The 19,996-nt window shown below is 42.9% G+C and overlaps 1 protein-coding gene across 1 annotated transcript; it reads right to left on the bottom strand.

The window, feature by feature from the left end:
- Nucleotides 1-3,833: 3,833 nt before the first annotated feature.
- Nucleotides 3,834-16,882, bottom strand: LOC147673686 (uncharacterized). The gene is made up of 3 exons (XM_086945522.1): nucleotides 16,784-16,882; nucleotides 15,752-16,084; nucleotides 3,834-4,195 (listed from the first exon to the last, which is right to left on the bottom strand). Exons 1-3 carry the CDS (start codon nucleotides 16,845-16,847, stop codon nucleotides 3,834-3,836), a joined length of 759 nt encoding a protein of 252 aa, XP_086801648.1. The 5' UTR covers nucleotides 16,848-16,882.
- Between the last annotated feature and the right edge of the window lie 3,114 nt (nucleotides 16,883-19,996).

Here is a 19,996-nt window from a genome sequence, read left to right as displayed (position 1 = left end):
ATAGAAAATCTTCACAGTTCAATGACTACAAAGTTAATGTCCCCCAAAAAGTACCAGATGAAAAGGTGGTAAATTCTGGTACATGTGGAGTTGGTTGTGGTGAGAAGTGTCTTTAAGGGTGAATAAACATCAGCTCCCCATCCATCTAACCCATAATCAGGATTTTTGTTCCTCCGCCACCTCTGAGATAGATAAACATTGGCGGAGACCCATTCGCTGCCGGGCTCCCATTGGTGCATTGGGAGGGCTGTCACATGTAGAGCATTTGACCGCTTGGGAAAGTCAACAATGGCCTGATGTCATGGCCATTGTGATTTCTTTCAATGAAGAAAAAACCTTCTTTCAGGGTTTGTGTCTGTGAAAGAAAAAGAAGGCCAAGCAAGCAGCAACAATATGCCTTCTTTTCCTTGGCATTCACTTTTTTCAGAAAGTTCATCCACCAGACCCGCCAAGCAGGCACATGCTATCATGCATGAATTCTGCCAATACAAGAAACAAACGAAGGAAAAAACTGATGACTTGTTGGTCCATTAAATGATTTTTTTCAACGTTATCTCCTTAATCAATGTTACACCAGACCAGGTAAAATTGTTATAGGTAGTGCTGTAGTTTACGAATTATTCGGTTTGTGTACTGGCTTCTTCTACAGTAAACACATTATCTGAAAAAAATAATAATAGTGTTTTAATATATTTTCATTTAACACAGTTAATGACACACATATCTTAGGTCACAAAACACTGCTTTAGCGCTGGAGATGCCTGGTGCAGCAGTCTTTTTTTTGCACACTCCCCCCCCCATGACCTTCTTCTCCACATTGTCCTCACTGCCACCCTCCAACTGGGCTTCTCCTCTCTCCATAGCCCCCCTATGACACACATTAATTTTTTTATAGCCCTACTTATAGTTCACCCACATTCTGTTCTGTAATCTGCATGGTCGATGTTATTTGCAGCAGGCACATGAACCTTCTGCGCTACTTTTTTGATGAATCAAACTACCATTAGACTACTTCCATCTCTCTCCAGCAGGAACATTAATTATCAGAGTTATCTTGACATTTTTATTGTTGCCTGACAACCGCTGGACACACAAGGAACTCTGCAGCTTGTTGTTTTAAATCCATAGGTTGTTTTTAAACACAACCCCCCCCCCACACCCAATTAGGCACCAGATGGGTTGCAATGGTTGCACCATCCTAAAGACGGCCCAGCAGGTAAGTCGTTCTTAGACCTATGCCTTTTGACCAAGGCTGGTGAGCAATACCAGGCCTTTAGTTAGTTGGCTAAGGTTGACCAAGTTGGTTGACCAAGGCTGGTGAGCGTGGCCTGGCTATTAGTTGGTGGTCCTGCCAGGCCTTTAGGTGGCCTCATTTCTGCATGGCATGAGGGAGAGGCCTTCTGGGAGTAGTTTACGGTGCTGAAGGCAGAGGAGCCTTATGCTCAACACCTACTACCATCCAGTTGCTAATTCCCACTCCGGCTTTCTACTATGCTGTCCCAGGACATGCAATTCTATCTCTGCTTAGGCTGGCCTTCGGATGAGGAAGGGTGGTGTGTGTCAGGCTTAGCAGTAAGATGGCTGCCCTACGACGGCAATCCCATGTCTTGCCTGTGCAAGGGACAATGGACAGGGCTGCTAGGTAGTAGTGACCTTGAACAATTACTAATAAAGTAGTGTATTCGTTTTATGTGGAGGAAAACTGTTGTGTTCTTGTCAACCTTTTCAGAATATAAAAATATTTTTCAGGGCACCGTTACTGAATGGCATTTTGCATATTTACCTTCTCTTACAACCCTCCTTCTTCTGCTCTGGGCTTCCCCTTGAGTCCTAGAGGCTGCTGCTGGACCTGAGTGAGAGCCCTTGGTAGCCTTGTAGATGGTCGCTGAGAGAGTTAGGAGCAGCAAGATGATCCGGGTCACCGTGAGGGCTCCACACCAACCAAAAGCATTGGTTGAGATGGCTAAAATGGACATCAGGATAAAAGATCAGCGCCATACCACTTATATACGCACACCGCAAGATAGCAAACTCTGTGGATGCTTGTCACAGAGTAGGTATGCTTAATAAATGCAAACAAGTATGCACTGGACCATTCAACTTCATCACTTAGAGATTGTTGGAGCAAAGGGGTGTGTAATGATAAATGTCCCCAGCTGCAGTTTAAGGCAGGACTGAGTTTTATTAGTCACAAAAAGTACTGATGATACCTCCAAGGTTGGTTGGCTGGTGGTTCCCCTCACTCAGTTTCAGTTTATTGTTTATTGTTATTAGTTAATTAAAACCGTCACAATACAAGTTAAATACATATGAAAAATATCAGTTTTTTTTAAAATAATCCATTTCCGTTAAATATTGGTGCAACACAAAATAATATCACAGGTTGGTTAAAATAGAACGTTATAAAAATGCATTCAATACATAATTGTAGGTACACTTCACCAGATTGTTAGTGTAGGGTATGCATCTGTAAGAAAAGTCGAAAATTCCTCTCACTCTCCCACTCCATCTGCCACACGATGAGACTACTTAAGTAGGCTTTAATCCAAACCCAGGACCCTTCACACCAGCAGAAGGGAGGAAGGCACGGTACAACCGCCACCTCGCCGACATGTCCCGGCTCGAGTGTCCCACATTCCACCCTTCAGGATTCTACACCTATGCCTGTACATCCTAGTAGGCGAGGTGCAACCACACAGTGCAATACTTACCCACGAGAACAACCCAACACACCTCACGTCCACTGCCCCCATATCCAGCTATTCTAAGGAGCACACTAAGAGGGAAACAGGGTGCGTGGCATGTAGGAACCAATGGGATAAGAGGTGAGGGAAGAAGAAGATACTACATGGTGAACCAAACGACATAAGAGCAAAACGGGGCATATACATTGGGGGACTATATGAGAGTGTTTTCGAGGTCAAGATTCATCGTTTCGTTTCAAGTCCTAATTTTACATTAGCACAGTGGCCGAACTTCCTATTGAAGAATAATATTATACTCTGTTTCTCAATAGTTAAGTTTACATTAAGAAATTTTAATTACTACACAAACAGCATGGAGTAAATACACTGTTTTTATATTTTAGTGGCTATGCTTCTAATTTAATGAATATTGATATTGTTTCCTAAGCAACATTTCTCCACAAGGATTCTGGACCCAAATGGTCAAAAATCATCTTTACAATACCTTTCTAGGCTACACTTCTCTTCACCTCCCTGAGGGATGAATTGAATTGTACTTTTCAGGACACCTCTCCTCTGGTCAAGGTGCCTGGCAACATAGAGATATGAGGTAAAACCAAAGGGGATGATGGACGGAGTGTTGAAAAATGTAAGCATTCACCCCCAGTCAACTGATCTGGGTTTAATCCATCATCATTCTTTAGCTCAATCCACCACCCCAGTTCAGACATGGCTATATGCAAATCAGTCTGACCCTGTACCTCATGGGAACAGTCCAGCCCGAACTGCCAAGCCTTGTCTGGACCGGAAACATAAAGATATGACTTGTAAATGTGAAGGCCCCATTTCTGTCTCTGGTCAAACTTGTCTGCTCTAAACATTCAGCATTACAACAGGCAATTACGACATTCGAAAGTAACAAACAAGGTGTAAAAAACAAAATGAGCATCAAGTTGTGAGTGCATGGATGACCTGTGGGCATGAGCCCTAAGTTATTGAGAAGGTCTCCTAGTTTAGCAACAAAATCTGGTAGAAGCCACAGCCCACCTTGGACCTTAAAGGGCTCCAAGTAATAATCCCGAAAAAGATAACATCTCTGGTAATAAATTAATGTCAACTGGGTCATCAGCAACTTTTTCCTCTGGAGCACTACACCGATTTCTGGAAATCACAATAGCCTTTTTCATGAATAAGGAAATAAAATCTACCTCTGTAGTCTGCACTTCTCGTCACCACGCTCTGAGATGAATTGAACTGGACATTACAGGACACCGCTCCTCTGGTCCAGTTGTCCGGGGAGATGGAGATATGACTTATAAAGGTTAAGTCCCCCTTTACATCTCTGGTCAAACTTGTCTGCCCTTCAACTGAGCTCCCAGAAATGTTCCAGAACACCCAGACTGGTCCGGAAACAGCCCTGACCACACAGGCCAGAGGGACAGGACTGTGCAGCGCATTCTGCTTGGGTGGGGCGGCCACAAGCTCCACCGATGTCCTTTCTGTGTAACTGTCTGAAAAGGGGAAAAGGAAAACCATTGATTACTGCATATTATCTCATGCAAAAGACCTGGCAAAATGTAAAATTTCAATTAATATGGTGAGGGTCACTGGAATTATGTGATTGTGTGGCTGCGGCAATTCCTCAATAATTATAGATTTGCAACATAATCCATCATCTGCTGCATAAACTTCAGATTTTAAGCCCAAAGAAATTGTTCAAAAGTTACAGCAAACGCAGTGGCAAATGATACCTGCTCAGTAGAAGGCCTTATGCAAAGGTTGATTGAGCACTTTAATTTTGCTTATTGCAATATTTAGGAATTAAAATGGTACTAACAAGATGGACCCAATGCCCAGACAGTTTTAGAACAAGTGTAAAAAGTACAAAATATTGAAGTAATACCATTAAAAAATGTGCTCCATTATACCACATAATTTGCCTTTCCCCCCGCTCAATCTATGAAATCCTGCCACATAATTTGGCTCTCTCCTGACGCATAATTCCAGTGGCCCTGAATATAGTTGATGAAACAAGTAATGGATAATGAGATACCTTTAGAGGTATAGTCCTCTCAATTTTACAACAACCTCAGAGGGTGAGTTTGAGTTTGGTGGACAGAGAACTCCCTCACGCAATGGATTACCCTGATCTTCAAAAAGACGGTCTATGCTCCCTATTTTGGGTCGGGATCAGCCGCGGTCGGCAGTAGGAGTTCCTGCAGGGTGGTGACGTGGGGAGGGGGAGGGGCAGTGTGGGGGTAGTAATGTATGGATTACGGAGTTTAACAGGTAAGTAAACATATAAATAAATGAATTTCGTTGCGAGCACTGCATCGCATTTGGTGATGCAGTGCACGCAACAAAATTCATTTTATTTATTTATATGTTTACTTACCTGTTAAACTCCGTAATCCATACATTACTACCCCCCCCCCTCCCTCCCCACGTCACCGCCTGGCAGGAACTCCTACTGCGGACCGCGGCTGGTCGGGATGACTGTCATCTTTTTGTCAACTAATCTCCTGTTAGCTCCATTGATTGAATCCTTCCTCCGATGGCCCACTTAGCGGGGTGCTTTGGTGAAAGGGCATTAGACTGCCCGCCCTTAGTAGGATGGATTGTGTGTGTTAACATTTTTCCTGCCAGAAAAAAAAAACAACTGCTAACATTGAACATAGTGTCCAAGGGAATACATATTTCAAAGTATTCATTCTCAAAAGCACTAACCACAAAAAACACTTATCCATCTGTATCATGCCACCATCACAGCACCCACATGACTTATATGTAGGTCATCTGGAATGTGATTTTGCGATCGCTGCGTTTTTTTGCATAATTATGAATTTACCAGATAATTCATCATCTGCTGTAAAATCTGCATGTTTTAATAAAAAATGTGTTTCTAGCTCAAACAGATCAAAAGTTACTAAAAACGCATCGACACGGTTTGTAGGGCATTGGACACCCCTATTTTTCAAAAGGTTGCATGGTCCCCTTTCTGTTGCTTATTTCCATATTTCGGTGTTAAACGGGAACCAATGATGTGAAACCTTTGCATGAAGAGGGTTGCTCTGCATAAAAATGACAAAACAAGGAATTAATACTATCCCAAAATGTGCAGCATTACGCCGCATAGTTTGTCTTTTTTTGCTGCATAATTTTGTCAACCCTGACACACAATCTGGCCCTGCTTTACAGCGTAATTCCAGTTGCCCTGCTTATGTGTTACTGGTCTGCTTTCCACCTTATCTATCACAACTAAACACACTAGAAGCACAGATGCACGTTGACTACTACATAACACCTTGCAGTGTACCCCTGCTGTACCAGAATCGGAGATGCCTCGTCTTCTCTACCACACAGTGCGCATACGACTGAAAGCCCTCCTTTTCTTTCTATCACTACTCCGAAGCACAAATACAACCACCAGATGCACACACATGCCTTGCTGGCAGGGAATCACTGCAAATTAGAAAACACGTAATAAAAGTGCAACGTGTTTACCACAACCCAGTGGCAAATATACTACACACGAAACAGAAGAAACCTTAGCAAACTAGACTTTAGCCTGTATGACATCCCTGAACAATGCACAAATACAAATACACATTCCTGATTAAGCATGGGCGGAAAATCCGTTCCGCTCGCGAATTTTGCGGATTTTCGGTAAATTTGCAATCCGCAAACGCTCGCGAATTTACCGAAAATCCGCAAATTCGCACGCAGCGGATTTTTTTTTCTTGGTGATACAATTTTGCGGCGTGCGGTGTAAGTTCGCAATTGCGAACATGTAGGTGCGGCGGGCAGCAACAATCTCGCACTCGCGAAATTACAAAAATTGCAATTCTGCACAAGAAATCCACTAGCAAGCAGCATAGACCTTCTGAAAATTATGACTTTTATCAGAATAACTCCTCAGGTTGACATTTGCCTGCACTTTTTTGGATTTGAGGCCTTTTGACTTTCTTTGGATCACTTTTGGATTAGAAATCAACTTTCACAAGTAAGCTTGTTTGGGGCATTACAGTTGCTGTAATGCTGTTCTGCAGAAAAACGAGTTTTGCAAAAGTGAAAGCATTCAGCAGGTTCAAAAGTTCAAACTCATCATTAGTAACCATTCCCTGTAGTGCTTCCTGACTGGGGCCCCTCCAGAGTTCAGTTGCTAGTTGCAACAATTGTATGACCCTGCTCTGACCCTCACAGCAGGCTCATAGAATAGCTACAAGTAGGCCACAACGGTCCTGGAAAAAAAAATTGCACTGCAACGGAAAGCAAATTACAGATAAGGAAGCAGGTGCCAGACTGGAATTTTAAAACAGTGACACATTAATAAATCAACCCCAAATTAATTCATGTCAGTTGAAGCAGGGCAGGTGTGCTTGCTTTATCCCCCCATAATCTACAGTGATGATGAACCAGAGGGTGGCATTGATGTACCAGAGGGTGGCATGGGTGAAACAGAGGGTGGCAGGGGTGAAACAGAGGGTGCTGGGAACCTGTGATGATGAACCAGACGTAGAAACAACATAATCGCGACCGTTGCGAGCCGACATGTAAGTTCGCAATTGCGAACTGGTACAAAACCCTCGCGAACTGGCAGAAATCCTTGCGAACACAAAAAAAATCCGCAAATTCGCGAGAATTCGCGGATTTTGCGGATTGCAAGTTCGCAAATTCGCAAAATTCGCGAACGCCAGATTCGCAAAATTCGCTCATGCTTATTCCTGATTATCCAAGTCGTACAAGGCCCTACCTGTGGCATACGTGCAAAAACAAATGACTCTAAAAAAAAACTATCTTTGGGGTGTCTCCCATTATTATAGTTTGATGATATACAAAAACATTTTAAAAATCTATGTCTAATCTTTCTTTCTCCCCTTTCTTACTAGAATAGACTATACATTGACCACATAAATGCTCATAGAGGGTTATATAGTGTGTCTGACAATTTGAACAATTGAACTGCAGAAACCTCATGTTCTGTCTTTTGAATTTCCTGTGGGAGCAACAGTCCGGATATAAGTACTTTTTAGGTCGAAGCCTGAGATGCAGGGCATGGCCCTGCTGCAGGCAGAGAGATATTGTGAGGAGAAGAATTCAGTACGGCGTGAAGCCACGCCCCTTTTTTCCATTGGCAGGCCTCTGGAAACGGAGGCCTGCCATTGGAAAAAGCTCCTGTTGAGCAGATTTGTCTGCTCTGGATCCTGCCTCTCGAGGACTCCATGACCTGCCTTACGGTAGCACGGCAATATTTTTAGAAATATTGCCTTGGCAACCATGAGGCAGGTCAGGGAGTCCAGGAGGGGTGGGATTCAGTATCCTGTTTCCGCCCCGTTTGTGCTGTCATTCCTGGGCAGTCGAGGAGGTAGGGGAGAGGCGGTGCTGCGTGCTTTCCAGAGGAAACAGATTTTTATTCGACCATGTTAGAGTGCTTAAACTGTGTAGAATCGGTACCAAACAGGAGACGCAGGGACACTTAATAGCTCAGGTTTATACAGACAGTCTCTTCTGAAATGAAAGGATTCGTTTCGTTTCGTTATCGATTTATCCCTTTTATTTGTTTACATTTCATATAACTACCGAAGGGAAGGGGTTATATAATTATATAATTTTAAAGAATCACCAAAGGGGAAGCTGTGTGCATTAATTGTTATATATGCATAAATATACTGAGAGGAACAAGCGACTGCAGACAGATCCGCCATGTTCTTTTTTGTGAATCGCTGCAATGTGTATGCCACAGTGTTCATTCATGAAAAAACCCATAACCGAGCACACGAAAGCGGCAGGCAGAGCAGGAGGGGGTATCTTGGGAGGGTCAGCTCACCTCCGTTGGCGGGGGGGGGGGTCTGGGGACCGAGCAGACAGCATGGAGGGGAAGGGCCGCCGCCTTGTTCTCTTTTGCTTGTTGCCTAATTATAAAGAAAAATAAGCTCATGGCAGTGGTTCCCAAAAACAATTGCCGGTTCCATCACCTGCAAGTTCCTTCGCAAATTAAGCACCAGCATTTCTTAAAGTTAAGGACTCCACAGCCGATTTGAGGATTAAGCAGAGTGAAGGGGCCCCTGAAGAGTAAACCGAGCTGCGTGTTTTAAAGCGTGACTTTCATTGGGGCCTTGAATGTGAAGGCAGGTACTTGGTTTCGCAAAGCACGTGGACATTGAAAGTGCACTGTAGTTTAAAGTTCAGCTTCCTTCCTATAGGCAGAGCAGCATTATCAAAAACGTGGGTCAGCAAGTCCGTTATATTTTAAATCGACGTACCTCAGACCCCGTAGCGTACTCAGTTGGAGAGGTTACCAGCTATGTGTTTTTGCTTTGCATTCTGGTATTCGCAGTCCTGTTTTGATCATGACTAGGACTCTTATATTGCAAAGAAAATAATCAGGAGCTCTCCGACGTAGGTGGTATAGGTTTACTTGTGAACTTCCAGGTATTGTTAAAGCCAAGGTGTACCACGTGTGTGGTGCAAGGATTGGTTTCTTGCATCACCGGTTGGGCACACACGTTCTGGCCAGAGTGTACGTGTCAGAAAAGCCGCGCTCCTCTGTGTGCACTATATGCAGATTTGTATATGCTGTTGTGCTGCGTATGGCGTCCTTAGTGAGCAAAGCTACTGCACACCGAGCATTGCTTAATGAGGTAGTGCAGTGAGAACGGTGGCACGTGCATCACACCTGCACATGTTCTGTATGTAAGCAATATTAGTAAAATGTTGTGAACGGGTCTTCGGTGGCAGATGGCCACAACATAATGCATTCTGGGTATTGTAGTTCTGATTCACTTCGTCTGAAATTAGGAGGGTTCTGCTACTTTCTAGTACAGAATACATAGCAAGAGTGCCGTTTTTCTTAGAATTATGCACCTTTTAGTCTCACTTAATCCAGGACCGCCATCCCTGGAATGCGAAGGAAACACCAACACTAGGCTCTCAAGTTATTCATGGAACTGGGAAACATGGCAGCTTTGGAACACCTCTGCAAAAGGGTTTTGCTTCACGAGAGTTGGAACTTGCCCAGCTTTTAGAAATGCCTCGAAATTACCTATATGCTGGGGAGAGTGAGCGTTGCACATGCACATAGCATCCGCAATTGAATATATAACTTGGAAAAAATACAGACATGAAGCGTATGCATGAGATAGATAAATCCACTTACAGATGGATTTGCAGTTTAATTTTGAGCACAGAGCTGCAGATTGACCAGAGCCTGTGATGCTGCTGCATACAGTGAGCTGTTGTTCCATATTGACCTATCTATGTAACCTCCTACTATGTTTCTAAAATAACATTTGGTTTGCGTTTTCTGCATCTCCAAAGGTGGCAATTTCCTTTGTTTATCTTGAGCACGATGCAAAAGAATGGAACACAACGTGCACCGAATTAAGATGGTTATTCGCACACCTACGTGGGCCTGCATTACTGGCACTTTATTCACATGTGGCAGATTAAAGGTGGGCGATCCACTGAAAGTTCAAGCCTGGCTCCCGCCCAACTCTGGCTCATGTTGGAACCTCGAGCCTATGACGAGCTGAACTTTAATGGGTCTTCTGCCTGCCCCCCTCGCTCTACCCAGATTGTGGCTTACTGGCCAGAGCTTCAGACTTTGGAGCTGGGTAACCAGGTTGGAGTTTCAGCGTTGGCTCAACATACTGCGATTCTGAGAAAACCACTTAATCTCTCCATGCCTGAAAAATGGAATCCGACATTGTGTAGTATCTGTTTTTATGTAAAGCTCTGCAATGGCTTCCGGTTGAGTTCCCTGGTATATACAAGCTGCAGAAAAATGCACATAGAGGTAAAACAAAGTATGGCCAAACAAGCATTGGCATAGACAATAGGTCTCGCCTTTGGGACCTTATAAGTTTTTAGTTCTGCAGCACAATATCCTTGGTGCAACATCATTAAATGTTGCATGGCGAAATACTTATAAGATTCCCAAAGGTGAGACCTATTGGCTATGCCAATGCTTGTTATTATCACCATCACACTTGGTCCCAATTTGAGCCCCTTTTTAAACATTAATTTCTTGAAAACAGCAGAACGACCATACACCAAATCACTAAAAGTCTGCTTTCTGAGAAAAGTTCTAACTTTCTGCGTAATTTGGTGTCATTCTGTTCAGCCGTTTTTTCATTTATTGGGGAGCAACATTTCCTATTGGAATTACCCTGGGGAATCACGCTTTTGAGGCCTTGCCCTTGTGTTTGGCCCCCGTATGACAGATCATTGCAAACACCTGCATGCAGGAGACAAGATGGATGAACTTTTTATAAAAAGATTTGTGCAGATTTGTCTAACAGTGCCAAAGTTATTCGCAAATGCATAGGCAATTTTATCAAATAAAATAAGATGTGTTCAGGGTAAATTCTCATCTGCCTGTGTTTTCTAAATCTAGCTTTAGGAGATTATTTTTTGTTTAGCACTTTCCTAACCCTTGTGAGCTCCAGCATGTTTTCTGGGTTATTGACAAAGTGGCTACTCCATATGTGCCCATTATGCAGCGCTTCATAACACTCATATGAGGTCATGTAACACACTGATTCCCGTCCATTCCCAGACACCTTTGTGTGCACGTTTGGTAGGGTGTTAGTTGTAGTTTGCAGTGGGGTAGCATGTGGTGGTGGTCTGCCCTGGGTGGTATGAGTTTTGTGCCATTGCGTATAAACACAGGAATCGCCAGCACCCCCAACCCCCCTCCCATTCCTACATGGTGCCGCCGCGGGTGGCAAATGCAGGGACTGCCATGGGTGGCACAAGGGCTAGCTATGCCACTGGTAGTGTGATCAACATTGGATCATGTGAGTGCAGTGTGTGATGGTGCTCCAGTTTCTGATCATCAGTACTTGTTACAAAGTTTATTTGATCAGTGATCAATTCTGAAAAGTATACAAAATTCAAAATTCAGCAAAGGGGTCTTTTGTGCAAGTTGCTCATGGGTCTCGTAAAAGAAACTAATCAATTAAATCAAAAGTTAATGTAAAAAAAATGAAAAAATGTAATAGGTGACATAATTTTTATCTGTCAAATGTTGCCCCAATTGAGAATTTACAAGAGTAATATACCATTACTTGCATCAGATGCTACTGTTAGTGATTATTTGAACAACTCTGAATTTGAGGTTACCAATGCTATTATGCAATTCAGCGGGCACTTAGCAAAATGTGTTACTTTCTTGCATACTAGCTGAAATTTAAAGCCAAAAATTGAGACAAATGCCTTCAGTAATAACAAATATACTATTCTGTATTCGAATCCAAATGAGGCCTCCAGTGTGCCTGGGCCTATCACCCATGACAGGCAAGACCCCAAAACACAAAATGGAGAAATCAAAATTCTTGCTTTGCAAATTGCCCGATTTTGGTGCTATGGGTAGCTATGGTATTTACGTCTGGACTGAGGCGGTCCCAAGGAAACCTACTTAACCCAGGTATTTCTGAAAACTATTCAACACAAATGGGGCCACTCCCAGTAAAGTGACCAAAGGTGCTCAAGGGTTAAATTGTGAGTGTAGACATCTCACAAAAAGTGAAGGACTGACCTCACACACCACCAGGTGTCATGCTTCATCATCGGAAGTCCTCGCCCTCTAGAATCTCCATTTGGTAGAGGATGGGCATTCACCTGACAACAGGGATGCACTTCTAAACTAAGTGGGGGCCCATGGAAAGTGAGTACATTTTAAAAACCATTACAGTTGTCAAATTAAATTTTAGTAGGTTAGGCGGATGTGTGGTATTTAAAAAGGTGAAGTGGGGAGTTTATTATCCCCTCACAGTAGAGAAGAGAATCAACATGTTTCTGCCCAGTGGCCCAGAAGGGTCCATGGCACTCATCAGGACCTATAGCAAGCAGGCTCCGTTCTTATCAACTTCGTGGTAAGAAGGTACCACTAGGTGGGGTGACCTTTGTCACCCTCCACTACAGAGTGCTCTCAGTAAACCTGTAAGACAAAAATGTATACAAGAATACCATAAGTAGTAGGCTCGGTCACTTAAATAGAATCATTCAGGACCACATACACATATATTAACGTGGGTGGCTATATGCGTGTAAAACGTGACACTCATCTGTGCACGCACTAAAATGAAAAAAGCATAATATGTGAAACAATATCTTTCACACCTTACCCTAAAAACACAACCTACGTGCTCCATGGGAGAGGATAGAGGGAAGACCCTGTAGTCAGATTCTAGAAAATCAAAACAGTAGTAGCCATGGTGAAGATATACATATTAAATGCAAGTACTTAAGGCATGGAGCAAATGTATGCTCTTTTCCATCAGGGGCGGCTCTAGGCTCATGGTGGCCCTGGGCAGGGAGCGTAGGTAGGGGTCCCCGGAAGAGGGGGTCTGTGTGGGGTGGAGTGCGGAGGCCAGTGAAGAGGAGAGGGGGGGGGGTCAGGGTGTTTGTAAGTGGAACAGAGCCGGAGGCCGCCAAATCGATGCCAGGGCCCACCACGCAAATATGTATCCATCCTCAGAGGATTATTATATTAAGGATATATATTGGCGTGGTGGCCCCTGGAGTTTGGTGGCCCTGTGCAGGTGCACAACTTGCACATGCCTAAGGCCGCCCCTGTTCCCATACACACACACATTCACCACACACTGCATGCATTCCCTTACTGCATCAAGGTGCGTCTTCATTGGTAGCACCTAACCGTGTCCTTCTGTCCTCCCTGGTGGTGACTGAGCGAGGGGCGAGCAAGGTTTAAATAGGGCTCTAAATTAGGCATGTGGGGGGAATTGTGTAGTAATTAGTGAAAAGTGCTTGCTCGTTCGTGGGATCCGGTGTCCCAAATTGCACCAAAGGATGTATGTGGTCTTTATGCCTGGCCTGCTCAGAGCGTTGTAAAAGTTTTGTTGTAATGGTAGTGCGTTGTGAAAGTTGCGTTGTGATAGTTTTTTCCCGTCATTTACTGATGCATGTGTGACACTTATTGATGCATGTGTGACACTTTGAGCGAAACTTTATCATTAGCTAAACTGTGTTATAATGCTCATTTCAGAATTCGCTTACTGTGTTATGTGAAGGTCTAGAAAGGCCCATAAACATGTGCAAAACATCTAATCTACTGTGGCAGGGTTCTACCCTGCTTCCTTCACTTTACCTACCCTTGGGGGCAACATAAATGAATATACTCATATCAATTGTTAACGTGCTTCATTAAAATACCTGCTGACTGTCAGCTGTAAATTATGCACAGCATACCAAGTGACAAAAATACTTGTTGCCTCTGTACAGTTGGCCAGTCCCGCCTGCACCATGCTTCAGTAGAGAGCCATGGTTCAGCGTTAAATATTCATGAGAAAATCACTTCAAAGCAGGGATGTGCCAATTGTGATAACTGAGTCAGTGATTATGCCCATGAAAAACACTGACCCCTCTCCCCCTTCGTTTTCCGTCCCCCACCCTCCTGGGGGACCTGCCTGGACCCCCTCTCATCTACTAGTGTGAGGCAACAACAGTGATAAAATCACAACCATCATAGCTGGACCAGAAACAGCCAGTGAGATCACACCACAGAGCCCTCATAATACCCAAGAAGCAGAGGGCGGGGAGGCGGTGGGTCCACAGCAGCAAAACAGTGAGAGGGCTGCTCTTAACCTAAAGACATCCACACTCTGCACCCTCTCTGAAACAGCACCTTTAGCTAAAGTAAAACAAAATGCAGCAAGTACAAACGACAGTGTAGTTTGGATGCTCCTGGGCTATTTTGAAATACTTTAAACTTTACTTTGTTAAGCAAACTAAAGTTGTTATTGACACACGAGTGTTAGATAATCTTGACTTTTTACACAGCACAGTGCCAAAGGCTTTGTCACCTTTTTGAAGTTGAACATTGACAGGCGGTACAAGTTTATATACCGCTGCATTAAAATAATTAGCAGCAGGTTGTCTGCTGAAGTTGTTTAATGTTGTCAGTCTGTGTGTAGCAGGGGAGAGTGGGGGCTTCCCACCCTAAATCCTGTGGTGCTCCAAATGAGGTGACTACCTCAAAATTAATCAGCAGTAATCAAGTTCAATCAATGTAGAGAGTTCATCAAGGTAAATCTTTTAATCCATGGAAGTCGTATATTAATCAACATATAGACTTAGGTATCAACATTACGGTGGTTCAGTTTAGTTCAGCAAATATATTTCAGGGAAACCACTGTCCCTATGCATTTCGGGATTTATATCCCTTCATCAGGGGAATGAGGATCCCAAGCGCTCGTCGGCAGCGTTATAATGTGTTGTGGCTCTCGGTGAAGAAAAGCCAGTGCTCTCGGTCGGACGGTGATCGCGTTCAAAATGTAATCAACTAAGGGTGTGCCACACCACCTCTCATTTTTGTCAGTCTGTGTGTCACAGCACTGCTGATGGATGCTGCTGGAAGAAACACTTCAATGGATACTCTTTTAGTGCTCTTTGACCATCTGATCCTTGAGCTTGCCTGAGGATCGGCAGCACGTGCAGCCCCCCCTCCCCCCTAGTTCCAGAGCCCCTGACTGAACCCACCCAATGCACGCTGGGAGCTTGGACGTTCCACCGCGGAAGGCAAGCAGGAAGCCTGGCTTGTAAGATGCCTTATAACTTGTCTCTTCTTTTAACTTTGTATCCATGGACGATCAAATGTGAAAAGTGTGCATATATTCTAATGCCTTTTCTAATGTTAAATACACACCTCATTTAAATGGGCTCTGAAACCCCGGGTCTGCTATGCACTTTAAAAAAGATCCCGTTTTATTAAAATAAAGAGTGTGTGTGCGTGTGTGCGTGTGTGTGGTGTGTGTGTGTGTGTGTGTGTGTGTGTGCGTGTGTGTGTATATATATATATATATATATATTTATGTTCAGGTCTTAATGTGTTTTCAAAGAGACTGGAAAGAGCGGCGATGTACATCGTGGCGTATGTTTCATCATAACTGAGAGTGTGAGACAATTACATATTTTTCTCATGGTGTTTCATTTTTCCCCATTAAAACTATAGCAATTATAAGGTCAATGAATGATGCCAATCCACTCACTTTGATTTATCAGAGAACAGGAAAAGTGTTACCATTGAAAATCACAAGGTACCTTACCTCCCACTATGAGTATGACTCCGCTGGCAAAATCCAGCTTGTTCAGTACTGGATAAGCGCAGTAGTAGGCGCCGCTCTCATTCCGCTGCGTTCTGTTGATTTCCAGGGTTGCGCGGCGGGGTTCAGGTCTACAGTGATATCTTCCTTCGATCTTGTTGTCCCAACAGGTCTCAATAAATGTGACAGTCTCCTCTGCTCCCCTCCAGAACCAGAGGACTCTGTGTCCTCCGTCCCAGTTATCTGCAGTTAAAAAGCAGGAGATCTTGGCGGTATCATTGACGGTAATGAACTGGTACCGCTCCGTCTGATACAGGCACAGATGGACCCCCAACACTGTGAAAAGAAATCAGAACATATAATCTTAATATTGTGCCCTCAATATCCTTCCCGCAAAACGGCCATGCACATCCATTCCATAGGTCAAAAGCTATACATGGCTTTCATTAAAGGGATCAACTGCACAGATTTCCACTGATGTGAAATTAAGCACCAATATTTCCAAATTACAAGATTGTGTTGGTGCTGATGCAATTTTACATTGACATTGTCAACAACACTTGTAAGCAACGACTAGTGAGAAATTTCACTTTTTTGCCTTGGTTATCGTCAAGCAGCAAAAGGTAATGCAAATTTGCACAAGTGCATTTTTTTGTAATTTGGAAATGTTAATGAGATATATGTAATTCGACTCAGTATCTCTGTAGCTAGGATTTAAAATGTTCTAAACCCTTGTGGTCCATCTCTTACCCCAAATCCTATTGTATACAGTTCCTTTCAGCGCACTGAAGCGGACAGATGCACAGCATTTAACGTTTTATAAATACCCATAAACATATTGAAACATAATTTTCCATCATACCTCTTCATCTATCAGATATGAAAAAAATAAAACATTAACAATGATTTGAAAAAATATATAAAAACAGACATCTGTAAGTTTTAGTATGAATGAACAGAACCCTGTTAGGTTTCAATCCTCATCCATGCTACTTGTCCATCTGCTGTCCTGGTATTGGTGAATGTAAAGTTTACCATTGAAAATGAAGATGCAATATCTGAACCCCTTCTCAGCTGGTCTTGTGTCCATTCTGCTCATTGTACAGCTGCTCAGGTCGCACCCACCACGTGTGAAGCATCAGTCACAAATCTGGAGAGAAACCCTCTGCACGAGATAACAAGTAGTGAACCACAGGGGAAGGAAATACATTACTGCCATCAAGAACCTCCGAGTACTTACATGAATGCCTTGAAAAATGCTACTGGGGCGAAACATGTGTCACATTTTCTATTCTGTAAGACTTATAAAGGTTACCAGTATAAACTATCTAAATAATTTGAAATTGAACCCATGTATGAGCACCAATAATATTCTTTATGTTCAACATCAGCAGTCATGACAGGACATGATTCTAAATTATGTATTTCTTCTAATTGAAAATAATTCCCTGTGTGATGTCCATCAATGGTGAACAACCGTGCACATGTGGTATTCAAAGAGAAAAGGAGGTTTTTTTTCACCCTGCTGCGAGCAATGTGAAAAAACTCTTAAATGGCTTATCATTGGATTTAATTTGTACACTTTGTTCCATATATATATATATATATATATATATATATATATATATATATATATATATATTAGGTACCTGGATGTTATAGTTGGGAAATAACATTTAAAAAGTGCAGAAATTCCCATCAAAAGTCGCTAAAAAAGCAAATGTAACAGGGACATTATACCCAGAATAACATTTTACATACAAAAAAACATAGGAATTCATCAGGTATGGTTAGACTTATCACAAGTAACTATAACTTGTGCCCTTAAGGTAACTAGAACTCGTGTAATATTTAATTACCATACGTTCATCAAACTGCCACTGTGTACAGCCTTCGGCTGTGCACTGCGGCGGGTTGAACACAGGGCCTGGCTCTGCGGCTAACCCTCCTGCATGCAGTCAACCCCATGCTGTGCCTAGCAATTGGCCAGGCCCTGTGTCTCACTCCCAAAGGCTGCCAATCCGGGAGGGGAGTATGCAGTTCCCCTCCCTGCACATAATTTGACCTCAGGAACCCCCTCCCCCAGGGCCCACCACTGTAATTAAGGGGTCATGCAGCCCCCAGGGACCCTATCTCCCGAGGCCCGGCCATATTGCAAATGGGGAGGAGGCAACAAGTGGGACCCCATCCTGCAAGCCCCGACCAATGAAATGTATTAAAGGATATATATATATATATATATGCTGACGAACGCCATTCTGAAAATAAAGATTATGCATTTAATCATTTAAAGGCAGCAGAAATCAGTACACCTGGATTTCCACTACAGGCGTTGGGCGCTGAGGAAGGAGCAATCCGAAATGCATTCGCCGCCGCTTGAATTGTCACGTGGTGAATAAAGGCTCTCCAAACAGTCTTCTCTGGGCTCCTGCTTCTTCTGTTGGGGAAGGTTTGTCGTTATATATAAATATATATATATATATATATATATATATATATATATATGCTGACTAACGCCATTCTGAAAATGAAGATTATGCACTAAATGAACGTTTGAAGCTCGTTTTGTGGTCTGCACCTGGTTGCTCGTATCTGAGGATCCCGAGGTCAGGACTGTTTTGGAGATATATATATATATATTCACTTAAAAAAACATAGGTTTCAGGCCTTATATAGTTAGGAATTAGCATTTAAAAAACCTTTGAAATTGCTCCTATATAGTTAGTTGTACTAACTATATTTCTCGCACCCGCAATCCATTGCTGATGATGTCACATATTACATCATTCATGACATGGTCAGTGACATCACTGATGACATCACTGATGACATCTCAAATGACATCACTGATGACATATATTTAGTTGCGCACAAACATCGTAAGTGCGTCCCTGAGATTAGGCACACCTTTTGGTTCGTCACAGAGGACAGACTCCGTTGGATTTTTATTGGATTATTTAATCGTAATTCTTAAATTCAACAAGTTCATTTGTGTACGATATTCATTGGAAGAATATTTCATTTCATATCCTCATTTCTTAATATCCAATTCATATTTATATCAAAAAACACACGCTCCGATGCATTTCGGGCATGGCCCTTTGTCGAGGAGCTCTGTTGAAAAAAATACCATGGTTGATATACACTATAACATATAATTGTCATCACACAAGAAACTTTTTCAAATAACATGCTGCAACTTGCAAAACAGTGTCAACTGTGACTTGGAAATAAATATGTGCTCGACGGGTGTAGTGAAAATCCATGCGGGTGCCTGATAACATGGTAACAAAGTGACAAATTAAATCGCTACGTGGGTGAGGGTGAAAACATACCGGGTGTTTTCGAGTAGCTGAATTCAAGGCGGGTAATGGCTTGCGCTGTTGATGAAAAACACCAAAGTTTTAGAATGGTGTCCTGCTGTGTTAACAGGTCAACAAAAAGTAATAGTACGAACGGTTAAATTCACGGGTCGACTTACTTCAGTTTGAAGCTGAAAACGTCTCGGGGGTTTTCAATCCGGGACGGTTAAATCGGAAGTTCTCCTTGTTTTGGCCCTCAGAGGGAACTTAAACGAGGGTATATTGGCGCGTCGGAAGGAGATTTAAATCTGACAGGAACCCAGTGAGGTCCGTGGTGTCAGCGAGGTAGAAATCGGACTGTGAAAGTCAGTGGGGGTTTGACGGCCATCTTAACATGGGCTAAATCGTGGCTGAAACAACGTAGATAAAGTGAATGCGCTATAAAAAGAGTGTAGGTGAAATGCGACGCCATGTGTAAAGAGGGTGTGAAAAAACGTAAAGGCAACATAAATTGTTAAGGCAAACCACACAATTTGCAATGCATTGTAATATCATACAAGATCTTTACAAATAACAACTAAGTTCTATGCGGTCATTCAGACCGAACGGTTTCAAGGATTGTAATCGATAAATCCAGACTGTCTCTCGTTGTAGTAGGGTTCTGTTATTATCTCTCCCTTCTTTTTTCTCAATAATCTCAAGTACCATAAATTTGAGTTGGGCTATGGTGTGTCGCTGTTCTTGAAAGTGCATGGCTATGCTGGATCGTTCGTTGTTTGTCCGTATGTTTGATTTGTGCTCATTGAGTCGTATCTTAATTTTTCTCTCAGTTTTCCCTATGTAGATTTTTCCACATGGGCATTTTAGTAGATACTCAAGGTTGATCGAGTCACAAGTTGCGTTTACATTCACCTTCATTTTATGACCCCTCATGGGGTGGCTTATG

The sequence above is a fragment of the Lissotriton vulgaris genome, chromosome 12 (assembly GCF_964263255.1).
Source record: "Lissotriton vulgaris chromosome 12, aLisVul1.2, whole genome shotgun sequence".
NCBI lineage: Eukaryota > Metazoa > Chordata > Amphibia > Caudata > Salamandridae > Lissotriton > Lissotriton vulgaris.
Note: the sequence above shows the minus strand (reverse complement) of the source record. Positions and strands in the feature narration are given on the sequence as shown.